Below are 19,056 nucleotides of genomic sequence, written 5' to 3' on the forward strand. Positions count from 1 at the left end.
GGCAAGGACGCTAATGCTTCGGCGCTTAAACGAACTTGCCAAAACAATAAAGAAAACATGGACACCAATCACGCAGCCGGTCAGACCTTAACAACAGGTTTGTCAGTAAAATCTATACATTAGTCGTCACCCAACGCGGGCCCTTTGAAACGCCATTGTGCCAACAAAGACCAAGTTGTGAAAGAAGATTCTGGTAGAGACCCAGTGACTCTGGAAACGGAAGCTCCTGGATGGATGTCAATTATGAAGGCAGGTGCTAACGTAGCACTTGCCGTTTTGGCGTAATTTTAAGCTCCCTGCAGCCGGTACCATTTCATTCATCATTCAGACAATGCTTCCTCTTCTAGAAGGCTTTTTTTTTTATTTATTTACAACATATCGCGGGTTATTTGCAGGCCCAAGCAGGGTAAGACAATGTAATTTTACAACCACTCGTGTTCAGCCGTCATCAGGATAACAAAATATATCACGAATATCAAAATCAAAATCAAAATATATCACGAATATCATATCAAAATATATCGCCCATCCTGGTGAAATGAGCGGAAAGAACATAGTGTGGCACTGCAGACAGCATTCATAGCACGCACAGTGACAGAAGCGATCAACAAATAGACGACGCTATTAGTGCTGAGAAGTTTCGGTGGCGCCCTCTGCTGGTTTCCGCTCCCGACGTCACATCCAGGATTTGAATCGCCGCGATTAGCAGGATTTGTCTCGCCGTGAACCGGCGATTGGGCAGGCATTATCAGTGTCCAGGAATCCATGGCTTGGCAAAACGCGAACTTCGACCACAGCGACGCTTTTGGTTGCGCACGTCGCTAACAACTGCAGTGGAACAAGAATAATGGTAAAATATAACACCACGGGATGACTCATAACATTTTCTTTAAAGCATTCACAAAAAAAGAACCACTGTATAGGCAATAAACGATGACATGCAAGTATTTGAGTGGCCGTATCAAATTTTTAAAAGTAAAGAACAGTTATCGGCGAATTGTTCAACTGTAGCGCATTCAACTACCTTACTTGGTAAAAGGTTCCAATCACGTACTGTACCAGGAAAAAAAATCAATATTTAAAGGGACCATGAAACGATTTTAAAATCAAATTTCATCCACCGCACGTCGTAAGAGGTGTGAAAAGAAAACCAAAACACTAAAATGAAGAGAAAAAAAAATCGCCATAGAGCTTAAAAAAAAAGCGGACTCTTTTATACTTTTTTTCCTTCTTAAGGTCTCTGCCTGTTGCAGATTGAAACGAATTTGACGCTCACCAGAAAACGACGAGAAAAAAGAAGATGGGAGACATGAGCGGAACGAGGCGAACGTCAGACAGAAGCCGATCGAGACAGTTCTGTGTAATGATGTATATTCAATTGATTTATTAGTGTAAATACAGTTTGTGTTTTGCTTTTACGTTAACTGCCTGTACGAAGCCCACACGACCTCTTCGATTCTGAAACATTATGGTGCCGAAACCCGGGATTGAGAACGGTTAAGGTGAGCAGATTTTCCACCTTTGTGGAACGCAGTGCCTGGAACGCTGTTTCCGAAAGCTGTGTGGGAGATCGTCAAACAGGCAAAACGTGGAGTGAAGCGGTCTCAAAACACGAAAATTATCCACGAGGCGACAGCGGGGATGGAGACAGCGGACCTGGCATCGCTGACTGCCTGGCTAGAGAGGCCGAAAGCCAATAACAGGACACTTCAAGAGTTGAACGTGGTGATAGAAGATCACGTATCGGAACAAGACCTCATCGCAGAATACACTACGGTCACGGAATACGACGACGAGGCCATCCGAATGATGGTGCTGTTGGGCTGCAAGGCCGACTCACTGAAAAGTAAGCAAACCCAGGCACAGGCCACCCAGATGACCACATCCGCGAAAACATCTGCGACTGTCACTACAGACCTGGGAAGAACTCGCACCAACATGACCAGCGGTGTGAAGCTACCCAAGTTACGACTTCAAACTTTCAACGGCGAGGTCAGCGTGTGGCAGAGCTTCTGGGAGCAGTTCGGTCGTGCTATTCACGCAAATGCTAGCATTTACGATCGGACAAGTTTTAGAGCATTAATTGAACGGTCGCAACGCCTATGTGATCACGAGATCGTATTTCTACGTTCCCATATCTCTGCTACGATTACATTGTCTTTTCCCTTGGTAGAAAAGGCGTGCGGCGAGATTGGTACTATCAGTAAAGTCGTGTTTTAAAGTTGTGATCGTCCAAGACGGCGTACTGCATCTTTTACTTTTCTTTTTCCATCCACTCTGTCCTACGAGCCTATCCTGACAGAATAAAAGTTAATAAAGCTTGAGCTAATAGAAAAAACTATACATTTTCTATTACGGGAGTGAGTGGCAGCGCGGCCCCTTCTTTTTAGAAATACCGCAGAAACGGCTGACGGCGGCGGAGAAGCGTCTGTCGTGCTGACGACCTGCTGCGCTTCGTGTATCGACGTATAGGATCAGTCCTATCCTGTCGCTGTAGCGCTACATATCTAATAGAATTTCACCCAGGTGCGATGTGTCCATGACTATCACAGTGATGAGAGGCGCCGATTCAGAAAGGTGGCATCGACGCCATTAACGCAGTCAAACCCTGTGGTAAAACCTACCCGCACACCACCAGCTCGTCGCTAGCGCTTGCTTTATCCTACTGCCGAGAGAACTTCAGATTCCGGTGACAGGGCACGTCACGACCGTCAAAAGTACGCCGCGGCTTGTTTTGCGGTGAGTTGGAGAGGAAGAAAAACTTGATATTTCAATAATTTTTTGCGTAGAAGTCAATAAACCGAAACGAAAACGGATGCCTGTGTGGCGTTCAGTGAACACTGAAGGTTTAATGTAAAATTTATTTGGCAAAAGTAAAAAGGTCATTTTATGGTCCCTTTAAACACATTGGACGAAGATCCAAGGGTTTGAATGGGACGCGAATTGTTTGTTCTTGTGGAGCGTTTGAAAAGGTATAGAGTAAGTACTTGGAAGGATCGATACTAGTGCACCTGTTCGCAAAAACCAAACAGATTAGTAGGACCAACGAACACAACTGCGCATCGTTATCAACGAAACGATGCCTTTAAAGGGGTTCACCCTCAATTTCTTTGTGACCTTCACTCTAAGAAATAGAGGGCGTACCTGGGTACTCCCCTTGTCCCATATGTAACTTCCCAAAACTACATTTCGTCGTTCTGCCCACTGACGTCGAGCTGGCGATACCAACTTTACAAGCGGCTTGATAGCTGTTGGATATAAGTTATATCCAACAGCCATCAAGCCGCTTGTAGAAGTTGGTATTGCCAGCTCGACGTCAGTGGGCAGATCGACGTTAGTGGGCTGTTGGATATAAGTTATATCCAACAGCTGTCAAGCCGCTTGTAGAAGTTGGTATCGCCAGCTCGACGTCAGTGGGCAGATCGACGTTAATGGGCTGTTGGATATAAGTTATATCCAACAGCTGTCAAGCCGCTTGTAGAAGTTGGTATCGCCAGCTCGACGTCAGTGGGCAGATCGACGTTAGTGGGCTGTTGGATATAAGTTATATCCAACAGCCGTCAAGCCGCTTGTAGAAGTTGGTATCGCCAGCTCGACGTCAGTGGGCAAATCGACGTTAGTGGGCTGTTGGATATAAGTTATATCCAACAGCTGTCAAGCCGCTTGTAGAAGTTGGTATCGCCAGCTCGACGTCAGTGGGCAGATCGACGTTAGTGGGCTGTTGGATATAAGTTATATCCAACAGCTGTCAAGCCGCTTGTAGAAGTTGGTATCGCCAGCTCGACGTTAGTGGGCTGTTGGATATAAGTTATATCCAACAGCTGTCAAGCCGCTTGTAGAAGTTGGTATCGCCAGCTCGACGTCAGTGGGCAGATCGACGTTAGTGGGCTGTTGGATATAAGTTATATCCAACAGCTGTCAAGCCGCTTGTAGAAGTTGGTATCGCCAGCTCGACTTCAGTGGGCAGATCGACGTTAGTGGGCTGTTGGATATAAGTTATATCCAACAGCTGTCAAGCCGCTTGTAGAAGTTGGTATCGCCAGCTCGACTTCAGTGGGCAGATCGACGTTAGTGGGCTGTTGGATATAAGTTATATCCAACAGCTGTCAAGCCGCTTGTAGAAGTTGGTATCGCCAGCTCGACGTCAGTGGGCAGATCGACGTTAGTGGGCTGTTGGATATAAGTTATATCCAACAGCTGTCAAGCCGCTTCTAGAAGTTGGTATCGCCAGCTCGACGTCAGTGGGCAGAGCGACGTTAGTGGGCTGTTGGATATAAGTTATATCCAACAGCTGTCAAGCCGCTTGTAGAGGTTGGTATCGCCAGCTCGACGTCAGTGGGCAGATCGACGTGAGTGGGCTGTTGGATATAAGTTATATCCAATAGCTGTCAAGCCGCTTGTAGAAGTTGGTATCGCCAGCTCGACGTCACTGGGCAGATCGACGTTAGTGGGCTGTTGGATATAAGTTATATCCAACAGCTGTCAAGCCGCTTGTAGAAGTTGGTATCGCCAGCTCGACGTCAGTGGGCAGATCGACGTTAGTGGGCTGTTGGATATAAGTTATATCCAACAGCTGTCAAGCCGCTTGTAGAAGTTGGTATCGCCAGCTCGACGTCAGTGGGCAGATCGACGTTAGTGGGCTGTTGGATATAAGTTATATCCAACAGCTGTCAAGCCGCTTGTAGAAGTTGGTATCGCCAGCTCGACGTCAGTGGGCAGATCGACGTTAGTGGGCTGTTGGATATAAGTTATATCCAACAGCTGTCAAGCCGCTTGTAGAAGTTGGTATCGCCAGCTCGACGTTAGTGGGCTGTTGGATATAAGTTATATCCAACAGCTGTCAAGCCGCGTGTAGAAGTTGGTATCGCCAGCTCGACTTCAGTGGGCAGATCGACGTTAGTGGGCTGTTGGATATAAGTTATATCCAACAGCTGTCAAGCCGCTTGTAGAAGTTAGTATCGCCAGCTCGACGTCAGTGGGCAGATCGACGTTAGTGGGCTGTTGGATATAAGTTATATCCAACAGCTGTTAAGCCGCTTGTAGAAGTTGGTATCGCCAGCTCGACGTCAGTGGGCAGATCGACGTTAGTGGGCTGTTGGATATAAGTTATATCCAACAGCTGTCAAGCCGCTTGTAGAAGTTGGTATCGCCAGCTCGACTTCAGTGGGCAGATCGACGTAAGTGGGCTGTTGGATATAAGTTATATCCAACAGCTGTCAAGCCGCTTGTAGAAGTTGGTATCGCCAGCTCGACGTCAGTGGGCAGATCGACGTTAGTGGGCTGTTGGGTATAAGTTATATCCAACAGCTGTCAAGCCGCTTGTAGAAGTTGGTATCGCCAGCTCGACGTCAGTGGGCAGATCGACGTTAGTGGGCTGTTGGATATAAGTTATATCCAACAGCTGTCAAGCCGCTTGTAGAAGTTGGTATCGCCAGCTCGACGTCAGTGTTCAGATCGACGTTAGTGGTCTGTTGGATATAAGTTATATCCAACAGCTGTCAAGCCGCTTGTAGAAGTTGGTATCGCCAGCTCGACGTCAGTGTGCAGATCGACGTTAGTGGGCTGTTGGATATAAGTTATATCCAACAGATGTCAAGCCGCTTGTAAAAGTTGGTATCGCCAGCTCGACGTCAGTGGACAGATTGACGAAATGTAGTTTTCGGGGGTTACATATGGGACAAGGGAAGTACCCCTGTACACCCCCTATTTCTTAGAGAGTTGCCGTAGTACATGTAGCAGAGCCCGTTGAAAACTACAGACTACGCAGAAAGAATAAAACACAGGAGGGACGAACACAGACGCACACAATTCCTTCAATGAGCATGGAACATTTATGAAATGTTTTATTCTTTTTGTGTATTCTTTCTGTCATAGATTGCGTAGAAGTTTTCCAGAACAAACGACGTGCTCCCAGCTGCTCGTGCAGCTGGGAGCATGTTGATTATGCTGGCTTACGTAACGTATAACGAGCTCTGATTTCCGACTGGATTCGATGTTTCAACCGCGTTCGAAATTATCGAAAGTACAGGGTGTGCCGGTGCGGCCGTGAGAAGCCGCATAGTTGGCACGCCTCAAGATTGTCGATTTCCAACTGTAGTACCTGAAACTGTGCACGCAAACGCAATAAAAAAAAAAAAGATTTATGTCTATTTTCTTAAAACTCAACTCGTAGCCGGTGAAATGTTTGAAAAATATAACAAAAAACGACAGCTGCCGGCTCGAACCCAGGTGGTGTGGAAAGCGCACAAACGCCAATAAGCTTTTAGGAGAGGCTGGTGACAAGCAGGAAAACCGCGATGAATAAGAATTTTAGCGAAATACATGAACGATGACGCAGTTTCAGTTCGCATTTAAAAACTAACAAACTTTTCTGTTTGATTAAAACAAATGTTCTAATGCCGATGAATGTTTGTCTAATTTTGCCATCTGCTATCCGTTCGTGCATGCCTGCTGGGCGCGGAATATGCATAGGGAGGACCTAAAAATGTTATATAAATACAAAATCCCCCCCCCCCCCCAAAAAAAATATTTTTTTTTTTTTTTTTACTGTAAAAATAAATTATGCATCGCCAAACGCTGATTCCCCCCCCCCCCCCTTCCCCCCGCCCCCTCCCCCCAAAAAGTAACGTTAGAGGTCCGAACCGATACGAAAAATTCAGCACTAACCGTTATCTCCAAATGTTACGAGTAGTCTTTGAAATTTTTAATGAGAAAATGGCGGCCGACGGAGCTTTCGAATATATGGAGTTCAAAGGCGCCACTTACCGAAGACGGGCGAAAATGGGCCACATTTTCCTATTGAAAGTTTCAGAAAATCACAGAACTTTTGCATAAGAAAACTGTTAGTGCTGAAACTTTGGCATCTGGTTGTGACCTGTAGCGCTACATTTTGGCGGAAAATGAGCGTTTGGCAATGCGTAATTTATTTTTACGCAAAAAAAAGCTTTCTTTCTTCTTTTTTTTTATTTTTTTTTTGGGGGGGGGGGGGGGGGGGAGGGGAGGAGGGGGAGGCGCTTTAGTTTTTGAAAAAAAAAGAACCCTGTTTTTTCGGCCCGGGTAAACAAACTATGCATCGCAGAAACCTCATACTCCGTGAGAATGTGATAGCGGTATACGGAAAGAACGTGGAAGTTGGAGAAAATAACGTTACGTTGGATGAACAGATAATTGAAAAAGGCGAAATTTTTCACTAAGCCGACGTCCATTTAAGCCTGTTGCTGTTGTTGTTGCTCACAGTGCTTTGTGTATTTCTTTTTTGTGAGTGTGTTTTCTTTGCATAGGCGTAGACTTCGGGGGGGGGGGGGGGGGGGGGGGGGCATCGGGGCTCGTGCCCCCCCTGGTAAGATCCGGAGGTGGGGCAGAACCCCCCCCTCCCCCCCCCCCCCCCCCCCCCCCCCCCGGGTCCGGGCCATGATCCTTACAGAGACATGTTTACGTGCCATATAACGATCTTCTAGTAGTGGCATGTAAACAAAATAACGCCCCCGTTGCCTTTATTGACAAAATACATGGGAAATAGAATCCCAGCATGCTTTCGTTAGCTTCAGTGTCCAGTTCTGGCGAAAAGGTAACGCTCAGAACCCTCTTCTCCCCCCCCCCCCCGTAGAACTTCTCAGCCTGCCCCCCCACCCCCCTTCCCCCGGGAAAATGGAAAGTCTACGCCGCTGCCTTTGTGCTTGAAAATATAACCGTAGAGTACGCTAGTAATGTTATGTTGTACACCATGTCCTTCGTGGATATCTTACGTTCACTTTTGTTGCTCACCCCTATCATGGTCCCCATTGTGAAGACTAACCGCCGAATTCATAGATGTCACTCCGAGTCATGCCAAGTGAAGGGCGACCCTTCACTTACAGAAGGGCGGTTGAAGGGGCACTTCCACTTGAAGTGAGGTTTACCATTCTGAAATGGCACTTCGCTTTCACTCGAGCAAGTGAAGGGAGCCCTTCTACGGGATGCGTCCGGGAGCGAGAGTAGAAAGGAAATTTATATTTATACTTTGCGTAAGACCACAAAAGTAAGTTAATTCTTAGTGTGTTTACATAATTTGTGTTTATAAATAAATATTAGCACATAACAAACATGTTGCGATTTCAGAAACGAACGTAGCTCGTGCATCTTCTTTCAAACTAAATTGGCCAGCAATATAGCCATCAATATCCATGCTGAATACATTCCAAGTCCTTCCGATATCCTTGTTCCAACGCCACCACCGCCGTTGCCTTTTCGTGTTTACTTGCCCTGCTGGTTTGTTCTTTTAAAGTTTTCATTTCCGTAGCGTGTAATGGATAAGGCCAAGGCACCCGCTGCGCGGTTCACAGAGATCGAAAAGGCAATACTGATGGAACTTGTAATGACGTACAAAAAAATCATCGAATGTAAAAAGACCGACGAATCGTCGTTAAACAAAAAAAAGGCAACTTGGATTCGACTCTGCAACGAGCATAACTGCAACCACGGTGTATATCGACGGGACGTGAAACAGCTAAAAAAATGGTGGGAAAATGTGAAGGCCAAAGCGAAGAAAAAAACATTCCAAAGAAAAAAACAAGGTCCACAAAACAGGCAAGTCTCTCGTTCAGGTTTCTCATCGCGCTGAAAGTGCCTCGGAATGAGCGATGGGTCACATTTGTAGCCCGAACTGTCGGTCACAAATTCGCCCTTGTTTCGAACTGTTGTTTCTGGAATACCTGTCATGGGGGATGGAGCGTGAACGTGCGCAGACAAGTCGGTTATGCAACCTAATGCTGTCAGTTGAATACCGTAGTAACCTGACAATGGAGCAGCATGAACGGAACCGCAGCACGATATAATACTACCGTTAAATCAGTAATTCTACTTGCAGTTTTTGCGGCGGACATGTACAGTAGATCACAACTGACAACACCCAGATGCTCAATATTTCATTTCATTACGCATGGGGCAGAGGGGATGAACATTCCCTATCAGCAAATGCATGCCTATAAATCAGGGTATATTTAAAAAGGAAAACAGATCTTAGATAACATTAGAACTTGGAGTGCCTAGATTGACTACTGTTTGCTCCTTTAGGAGGGGGGCCACCTGGCAAGCCAATGAGCGCCACCTCCGTGCTGGTTGGGGCGGTGGCCTCACACGTGTTCAACAGACAGGAAAATATGGAGGACAGCGATGGGGCACCCTATCTGCCCCCGGCCTGCAGCCTCCCAGTTCTCCGACTACTGCAGCCGATGCTGGACGGCGAGGAGGACCCTCTTGATGCCGACTTGGGTAGAATGCTTGAACCGTTTCCATGTCTTGACCTGTACTTTCTAAACTGGTACCTTTTCGTCTTTACCCACTGATCTTCTCATGGATATGCATGGATACGGTTATAGATCATAATGAGTCTGCCTTCAGAAATGTTTCACCTGGTGTTCCTCAGTAGTACATACTGGCACCCCTACGTTTTTTAATAATCATGAATGACCTTGCAGCAACCATCTCATCTAATATTAATCTTGTTGCAGATGACTGTGTCGTCAATAACAAAGTAAAAAGTGTGCATGACAACATTCAATTTCAAGATAATTTAGTAAAAATGAACAAATGGTGCGAACAGCATGTACATTACTTATGTACAAGGTAACATATATCATTGCAGGGCTGGGTTCCATACAGCTTCAAAACAGTACATGGCAACTACTGCAGACTAACAATGACCATACTCCCCTGACAAAGAAACAAACAGCACAGGGTATTAAAATAATCATAGCATGATTTCTGCCAAGAAATATCTATACCAAGCACTCCAAAAGGTGGAAACGGTTAAGTGATCTAGTGGCCTAGTTTATGGCACAGGTTCAAAATGGATGAAAACATTGTTACACATTAGATCAGCAGCAGAAAAAAAAATCAAATACTTCAAATTGCAACTGCATGAAAAACAAAAATACAATCTCAAACTTATAAAAACCCTTTCTACTCTTCATGTATGTCCCATTGTTCACTTCATAACTTCTACGTGTTCTTTCAATTGCAGAGGAGCCCGGTTCACCAGCTGGGCCTGCCTCAGACGTCGGTGCACCACTGTCACCAGCGGCTGCCTGCATTGCTGATAGACCTGCAGCAGCCCCAGCAGCTTGCCTGATTAGCCAGACATCTACTGCAGGGTCACCAGCTCCTACACCTGCGGCTGCTGCAGCGTGCAACAGTGGTAGTGCGGCAGCAGCTGTGGGCAGTGGTGCCCGCCAGGTCGGAGGACGTATGGCGCTGCTGGAAAGGAGCCTCGCAGAGGAAAACGATATGAGGATGGCCTTTGTCCAGCAGGAGCATGCCCTGCGCTGCAACTTCCTTGAACAGGACCACCGCGACGCACTCAGCAAGAGAGCTGCGCTGCATGAAATGGAAATTAAATTGCGCGAGCACGAGCTGAAAAAAAGAAATGCCATTCACGAAATGGAGATGAAGCTCCTGTGTATCAAGGAAAACATACTGCTGCAGGAGCTGAGCCAGAAGGCTGCACAATAAATCATGTTCAAACTGCTATGCCTGCTTTACTGATGGTTCACTTTTAAAGTCAAACTGAAGTATCACACACTTGGAAGTACGACTCCTCACCTTCATGGCCTGTGTGATGGGCCTCTTGAGCCTACGTGCAGCTCACGTAAAGCTCAGCAGAATGATGTTCTGCCGGATACGCAGACCCGAAGGAGAGTCCTCCGGGAGAATCGGTGGCAGGTGTGGCTGCCGCCGCCTTCTGGCATTCCGTGCCCTGGGACTTGGTGGCGGGGGTGGAGGAGGAGGTAGGGGCTCATTTCTTGCACGTCCCAGATTATGTAAAGCCGCACACGCGGTGATGATGCTGCATGAGTGGCGAGTCTTGTGCTGGAGCCGCATATCCAAACAGGGAAATCGTCTCTTCCAGACCCCAAAGGCCCTCTCGACGGAGTTCCTCGTTCGGATCTGGGCCTTGTTGTACCTAAATCAAATTATAAGGCATGTGATCGATTTTTAGGCATCTGGGAACATACTTGCAATCACTGTATTTTCTTTTTCAGTATGGAAATAACAGGTTGACATTCTTTTGTCGAGGTTAGATATGTTTTATTGACAACTTTTTGTGCACGCACGGCTTCATGATACTGTTGACATCTCATGGAAACTTTTTCGTTCTTGCGACATTTCGTCGACAAACGTTTTCTTCTGCTAGGTGGATTGAATTTAGTGGTCGCGGTCGTCAAATCTTATGATTTTTTTTTCATTTGCCTAATGCTGAAAAAGAAAAATTAGACTGAATTTACTTTTTAGTGAATGAACCACCGACGGCGGGGCAAGCTATGTCTTAAACAGACCACACGATCACACCTCGCTTTGCTCCGCTCTGCTAGGGGAAATGGTTCATTAGCGTTGTGCGCGACCAAAAGCGCCGCTGCGGTCAGCTTTCGACGATTGGCCAAACCGTGGGCATATGAGCATTGTCAGATTGTCAGCTTTGACGGTGTTACTTTCGGATTGCAATGACTCCTAGCTTCCACTGTGCTTTTTAAACACACCACCGAAGTCGTCGTCGCACCTGATGGTAAGTAGACAGGATAACAACTGGTGACGTCACGTCGAGGCAAATCCCACTCGTGACGTCACGGATGGAAACCATAACAGGGCGCCATTGAAACATCTCGGTGCTAAAATAATCTCAAGTTCGAGCTTGCACCAAGCCTTGTCGAAACCGCCAAGGGTTCGGCAAGGTAGGAAAGAACATTGGATATCGGCGAAGTGATCTGTCCATGAAACGCTTGAAGAACTGTTTGTCACCGGCAATGACTGCCTGCTATTACAGACATTAGTGATGTTGTCAGTGCAGTACCAAAACAAATCTTATACTTCTGCCGATGATTTGGCTTACCTCCCTCCGGGACTATTTGCCGCTCCAGGGTTTGCGAGCGGCGTCATCAGGAAAGGGAGACAGGCATAGCCCATATCCCCCAGCAGGACGCCGGGCACTCTGCTCTCCTCGTAAAGGGCACGCGCACGACTGCCATCAAAGATGCGGCTGTCGTGCACAGATCCTGGCCAACTTGCCACAACATCAAAGAACTGTAGCTGTGGGCCGGTGATGGCCTGCAGGTATATAACATTGCATTAATACGGCAATTTGGGCCAGTTGGCTCATGCTCGAAAACAAGTGAAACAACTGCCCCCCCCCCCCCCCCCCCCCCCCCCCGGGGCTGGCTACGTGCCTGTTGCCCGTAAATAACGTCGCATATGCAAGCTACGTATAGGCTGTGCAATGGCTATTTCGAGCGGGCCCAGAGGTGTACAATAAGCAGCAACAACACAGCTGATGAAAGGGTTTCCCTATGTTTTACAATGATCGGGTTGAACAGCTGAAATCGTTTTGCGTGAGCATTACCCATGCTTCCCAGCCTGGCAGTTTAGTAGGCAAGCTACGTCAATAAAGGGGGTAAAAGAAATATGAGCTCACCTGGACGTTCAGGGAGAAGACTCCTTTCCTATTGCGATAAACTTCCGCATCATCTCTGCCGGGGCTTCTGATGCGCACGTGGGTGCAGTCGATGCAACCCGTGACGCCAGGAAACTGCCCCATTGCGTAGAAGTCGCGCATAACGCCGTGGTACTCCGACGCAGCCGGGAAGTGCACCAGCCTTCGGAAGAGCACCCTCGCGATGAGCGTCGTCACCGTCCTCACTGTGCGGCAGACAGTCGGCTGGGAGACATGCACCAGGTCTCCCGCTACCATCTGGAAGGTCCCGGCGCCGTAAAAGTGAAGGGTGACCAGCAACTGGAGCAGGGGGGTGAGCGGCAGTCCTCGGTTGTCGCCGGTTTGCTGGAGAGGCAGCAGCGTCAGGAGTTCCCTCACCGTCGTCTTCGTAAAGCGATATCTCGCGAGGAACTGGCGGTCACTGTACAGCTCCATCGGGTTCAGGCGGTCCGATAGATTACGCCGCGGCACCGACGGACCGAGCGGGTACATAACGCCGAACACAAGGTCGCACGCACGAGTAGCGAACTCAAAAGACGCGATCCTGCGAGCGGCATCACTCCGATAACCCGGGTAACCCGCCATCTTTTGCGATGAAGGGAGGCTCGAGTGTAGTTGAAGGGCGGTGCCACCGCTCACTTGAATTTTTTCGAGAAAAGTCCGAGTGAAGTGCGAGGCGAGGGAGCGTTTCGAGTGAAGGGGGATTTATGAAACGTAATGACACCCACTCAAGGGCGTTGGAAGTTAAGTTCGAGTGAAGTGGGATCTATGAATTCGGCGGTAAGTGTATTGTCAAATAAATAATAATATTGTTAAGAAGAAAAAGAAGGGACGTTTTCGTGAGGAGACAAGAGAAGAAGAAGAGGCAGAGGCAACGAGCTTTGGATGATTGTAACCGACATTTTCAATCTTCACCTAATGTAAATTAAATCATTGTATATATCTATATTCGTCGTAACATCTTGGTGGAGGTGCGGTCCGTCCATCTACCTCTCCGTCGCCACCAACCTGGAACTCCGGAGCCGACAGCTCCCCGTCTCATCTACCATAACGGCCTCCGGCAGCACGGCATCTGGCAGTACCCCACCGGAGGGCACACCGTCGCAACCCACCTCCCCTCTTATCATTGCCCACCCTCGCGACCCTGGAAACTTCACCGGATCCGGGGATCAAGATGTAGAACAATGGATCCACCTATACGAAAGAATCAGCGTCCATAACAGGTGGGACCCAACTATCATGCTTGCAAACGTCATTTTCTATCTACAAGACACAGCCCGAACCTGGTTCCTCACCCACAAGGAAACTATTACGTCTTGGGACATGTGTAAGGAACAGCTACAACATCTCTTTGGCGATCCTACTGGTCGAAGGCTCTCCGCGAAGCGCAAGCTCGCTTCACGTGTCCAAACGTCCACAGAATCCTACATTACATATATTCAAGATATTCTTTCCCTTTGTCAGAAGGCTGATCCTGTCATGACTAACGCTGACAAAGTAACTCACATTCTTAAGGGTATTGCCGACGATGCATTCCAGTTGATTGTATTTAAAGATTGTGCCACAGTGGATGCTGTTATACAAGAGTGCAGGCGCTTTGAAGAGGCTAAAAAACGCCGGATCACAGCAAACTTCACACGCCTGCCCAACACGACACCAACTTCCACCTGTGAGGATCCGCCTATATCTGAGAGGCAAATCATCCGGATAGTACGCCGTGAATTGGAAGCGATGCTGCCAACAGAAACCTCTGCTCTCCCTGCTGATTCAGGTAGTGCAGCAGTTCCAGTATCTGCTGTTCAAGCGCTGGTTCAACGAGAAATCCACCGGCTCGTCCCTCCGGAACGACCAGACAGCCGACGTCTGCCTCCTCGTCCTCTCCACCACTTACCATCCACCAATTCTATGAGTCCACAACGTGATCCTAACGCATGGAGGACGTCAGATGACCGACCCGTCTGTTTTCACTGTCATGGAATCGGGCATATTGCTCGGTATTGTCGCCGCCGATTCAACGATGGACCGCGCATTTTCTCATCGACTGCATACCGTCGGTCTTTTCAACGTCACTCCAGCCCACCAGCCAACCTCTACCCTCATGAAGATCACGAGCCCCGGTTGCCCACACGATACAGCCGTTCCCCCTCTCCCTATCTTCGCCGCTCACCCTCGCCCATGCCCCGTCGCTCAACATCCCCCACCCACGACCACCGCATTTCGGGAAACTAAACCGTGCAGCCTCGCGAAGTGGGGCTGCACCAAAATTTGTGCCCATTAATCCTGTACAGGAAGCTATAAGCAACACACAAAACGAACTTTTAGTTTCAATAGACCACGTTCCTATATTGACGCTTGTAGATACCGGTGCCGCCATCTCCATTATGAGAGAAGATCTTAGACGCCAGCTTCACAAGGTTTTGACGCCCCCGGATTCTAAGCTCCTCCGGGGTGCAGACAGCCGCGCTATCTCACCTCTTGGAATGTGCAGCGCTCAAATTACCATAAACAATGAAACCACTCGCGTTCTCTTCACCATGATTTCTAATTGCCCCCATGCTATGATTCTAGGATGGGATTTTTTGTCAACGCACGCCGCCCTCATTGATTGCGCCACAGGAACCATTGCCCTCGACATTCCTACCTAAGCCCATACGTCTGAATCAATCCTTTCAAGATTATGCACCACTGGAAGTCATCGGATTCCTCCGCTTGCCGCCATTACCGTCGAACTTCACTCAAATCACTTTGTTGCCAATGGAGACTACGTTCTAACGCCTAACAAGGACATATTTCTCGCGAAACAGCTTGCCCTCCCGCACTGCATTGTTCCAATTTCCAATGGCCGCACCCACGTATGGATAGCTAACTTTAGTTCCAGTACACAAGTATTGCCAAAAGGTGCTTCCTTAGCAACAAGCTCATCGCTAGACACGGCCACCGTCTCCACTATTGCAGCAGACCCTTCAACCCCTTCTAATTCAACCCGCCCAGCTCCCCTGGACCCTTTCAACATACTCACCATGGTAGACTCCACGTTGGACCCTTCCGAACAACAGCGCCTTCAAGATCTTCTATGGGAGTTCCATGACATCTTTGATTTTGGCAACCGCCCCCTTGGCCAAACGACCCTTGCTACACACCGCATCAACACCGGCCACGCAACTCCCGTTCACCACAAACCTTACCGAGTGTCAGCCAGCGAACGCCGAGTCATTCAACAAGAAGTTGACACCATGCTTTCGAAGGACATTGTTCGACCTTCCTCTAGCCCCTGGTCATCGCCCGTTGTATTGATTAAGAAAAAAGATGGATCATGGAGGTACTGCGTCGACTACCGTCGCTTGAACAAAATCACAAAAAAGGACGCTTACCCACTCCCACGTATTGATGACACGCTTGATTGTTTGCACGGTGCCGAGTACTTTTCCACTATCGACCTCCGCTCGGGGTATCGGCAAATTACAGTTGACGATTCAGATCGAGAAAAAACAGCATTTATTACACCAGATGGCCTCCCTATTGAAAATTCCATCAAGGTACGTAATTTGGGACACTGACTGCCAGTCAGCAGCCTTGGTGGAACGTGATGGACCATCAGACGTCATCTGATGGTCCATCAGATGACGTCTGACTGCCAGTGCCAAGGGAATTTCATCAACAAGGGCAGCATTTATATAAGAGTAAAGCTATACGCACTCATAAATATCGCCAAATGTTCGAGAAAAGAAACATCGACAAAATGTTCGAAAAAGATCGACAAAATGTTCGAGAAAAGAAAAAAGAAAAAAAAAAGCAGAACAACCGCGGATTCGAACCCGCGACCACTTGCGTACAAATCGCACACCCTAACCGCTATGCTATGGAACCGTTTTTGAAATTCGATTTCACTAATCGTTTTATACGAGATGCTTCGGCTGCAAATGCAGTTAAGCCGTCAGCATGTTATGCAAAGCACTCGTACATCACTCGTACATCACTCGCCGTACTTCAGTTCTACTCACCTGCCATGTAGAGTACTTTCGCGTCGTAGAACGATCCTTTTGTTCGCGCGTCACCGGCCCAGTAGACCTGGTACACCTTGTCGTCTTCAACTACACCGCTAAAGTCCCTTACATCGTCGGAACTCACAACAGGCTGGGTCTTGTAGAACCCTGGCAGGATCGACAGGTTGGAGCAAGCGGGCAAACAAAACGAGTCGAGAGCGATCGTTCATGAAAGCTCGGCGAAGCGGCGAAGCCTCTATGGGCGAAGCGAAGTGTCGTTTTCGGCGCTTCGGCGGGCTTCTGATCAGGGTTGTCGGTCGGTTGCGTGTCAAATATCTAACGTCAGCGGTTTTATGGGCTCACGTCCCGAAATCGTTTTCTCGTGCATAGATTACTTTTCGTATTCATAGATTTCACGAAATAGTGGTGTCTGAACGAGCCTTACGTCCTTTGACCGTACGTCTGTCTGCACGTCAAAGCTTTTTGACGTACAGTCAGAGACAATCGATGTACAGTCAGAATCGCCACCAAGACATCCTGATGGAATTTCGCGGCGGCCGACTGCCACCAGGAAACCATCAGAAAGCCGACAAGCAGAGTCTGACTGGAGTTTGTCTGTCGGTCAGAGCAACTTGTTGGCCAATCAGACATGCTTGACGTACAGTCAGGCACAGTCAGCGGTCCACTAGAAAACATTGACTGTCAAACAGGGTTACATTGATGGATTTTTCCTTCGGGAGCTCTACGAATTTAAAGTTATGCCATTCGGCCTTTGCAATGCCCCCGCGACATTCGAGAGGATGATGGATCGCCTGCTTAAAGGTTTAAAATGGACAACCTGCCTATGTTATCTCGACGGCGTAATTATTTTTTCAAGCACATTTTCCTCTCACCTCACGCGCCTGGCCCAAGTACTCGAACTTTTCCGTAACGCCGGCCTTCAATTAAACTCGTCCAAGTGCCACTTCGGCAGTCGTCAAATAAAAATTTTGGGCCATTTGGTGGATAAAACCGGCGTTCAACCAGACCCTGACAAAGTAGCAGCTGTTCAGCACTTTCCAAGACCGCGCTGCACTAAGGGTGTCCGCAACTTTCTGGGATTGTCTTCATACTTCCGCCGTTTTATAAACCACTTCGCACATACTGCCCGCCCACTTAACAACCTTCTGAAAAAATGCACGCCTTTTTTATGGCAATCGGACCAAGAACGAGCGTTTACGTGCTTAAAGACTGCTCTAACAACCAGCCCCATTCTAGGTCATTTTGATGACTCCGCACCCACTGAGCTACGCACAGATGCCAGTGGCCATGGGATCGGTGCTATTTTGGCTCAAATTCAATCCGGACACAACCGAGTAATTGCTTACGCTAGCCGCACGCTTTCTTCAGCCGAAAAAAATTACACGATCACCGAGCGGGAGTGTCTAGCGGTTGTGTGGGCAATAACAAAATTTCGGCCATACCTGTTTGGCCGCCAGTTTTCTGTAATCACTGACCCTCACGCCCTGTGCTGGCTATCGTCTATAAAAGATCCTGTCGGCCGCCTTCGACGATGGGCTCTTCGACTCCAAGAGTACGATTTCACCATAACCTGTAAATCAGGGAAACTCCATCAAGACGCCGACTGCCTATCCCGTTACCCCGTGGACTCTACTACCCACATCAATGAAGACACCGATATTCCCGTTCTTCCTATCTCGAACCTTCTGGACATTGCCCAGGAACAGAACCTTGATCCACTGCTGCACTCTCTCATTTCAGATCTGAGAGGTAACACCAATACACCCTCTTCAAGTCTCTACTCTCTCCAAAATGGCGTTCTCTATTGACAAAAGTTTCGACCCGACGGTTGCTCTTGGCTTCTGGTCATACCCAAGCACTTACAAACGTCTATTCTCGCCGAGCTGCATGACGCACCATCATCCGGTCACCTGGGCGTGGTCAGAACCTACGCCCGAGCGAAGCAACGATTTTACTGGACAAATATGTACAGAACAGTGAAGCGATACGTCACCTCGTGTGACTCCTGCCAGCGCCGAAAAACGCCCTCCTCCCGTCCTCCAGGATTTCTACAACCTCTGAATCCTCCTGAACAGCCCTTTCACCGCGTAGGAGTTGACCTTCTTGGTCCATTCCCTACTTCCTCAATTGGTAATCGCTGGATAGCGGTCGCGATCGATCACACCACACGCTTCGCAGTCACAAGGCCCCTCCTGACCGGAACGGCAGTTGACGTCGCCCAATTCCTGCTCGAAGACATCATCCTCAAGCACGGAGCACCTCGGGAACTTTTGTCCGACCGTGGACGGCCCTTCATATCTCGCGTCGTAAGTGAAATCTTGAACCTCTGCTCCATTCTTCACAAAAAAACGACAGCCTACCATCCACAGACGAACGGCCTCGTAGAACGCCTTAATCGGACCCTTGCCGACATGCTCGCAATGTACGTTACCCACGAGCACAAAAATTGGGACGTTGCACTCCCTTACGTAACTTTCGCATATAATTCCTCTCCTCATAACACAACCGGCTACTCTCCCTTCTATCTTCTTTTCGGTCATGAACCCCTCCTCATGTTGGACTCACTGCTTCCGCTACACCCCGAAGCCTCAC

The 19,056-nt window shown here is 48.2% G+C and overlaps 2 protein-coding genes across 3 annotated transcripts; one reads left to right on the forward strand and one right to left on the reverse strand.

Moving 5' to 3' along the window:
* Positions 1 to 9,186: 9,186 nt before the first annotated feature.
* Positions 9,187 to 13,233, reverse strand: LOC121834850 (putative nuclease HARBI1). 2 transcript variants are annotated; one of them, XM_042288745.1, is made up of 4 exons: positions 12,443 to 13,233; positions 11,864 to 12,078; positions 10,579 to 10,939; positions 9,187 to 10,348 (listed from the first exon to the last, which is right to left on the reverse strand). In XM_042288745.1, the coding sequence occupies exons 1-3, from the start codon at positions 13,043 to 13,045 to the stop codon at positions 10,621 to 10,623; spliced, it is 1,137 nt and encodes a 378-aa protein (XP_042144679.1). In that variant the 5' UTR covers positions 13,046 to 13,233; the 3' UTR covers positions 9,187 to 10,348; positions 10,579 to 10,620. The 2 variants fall into 2 exon arrangements, with proteins under 2 accessions (XP_042144679.1, XP_042144678.1); XM_042288744.1 differs by having other exon boundaries at positions 9,187 to 10,353.
* A 343-nt stretch (positions 13,234 to 13,576) lies between these two features.
* On the forward strand, positions 13,577 to 14,369 carry LOC121834739 (the record flags this gene model as incomplete). Its single annotated transcript, XM_042288492.1, has 2 exons — positions 13,577 to 14,170; positions 14,232 to 14,369. Coding segments are annotated over 2 exons (732 nt in total), but the record flags the coding sequence as incomplete, so codon positions are not given.
* Positions 14,370 to 19,056: the final 4,687 nt, after the last annotated feature.

This window comes from Ixodes scapularis, unplaced genomic scaffold (genome assembly GCF_016920785.2).
Source record: "Ixodes scapularis isolate PalLabHiFi unplaced genomic scaffold, ASM1692078v2 PGA_scaffold10__122_contigs__length_95168666, whole genome shotgun sequence".
NCBI lineage: Eukaryota > Metazoa > Arthropoda > Arachnida > Ixodida > Ixodidae > Ixodes > Ixodes scapularis.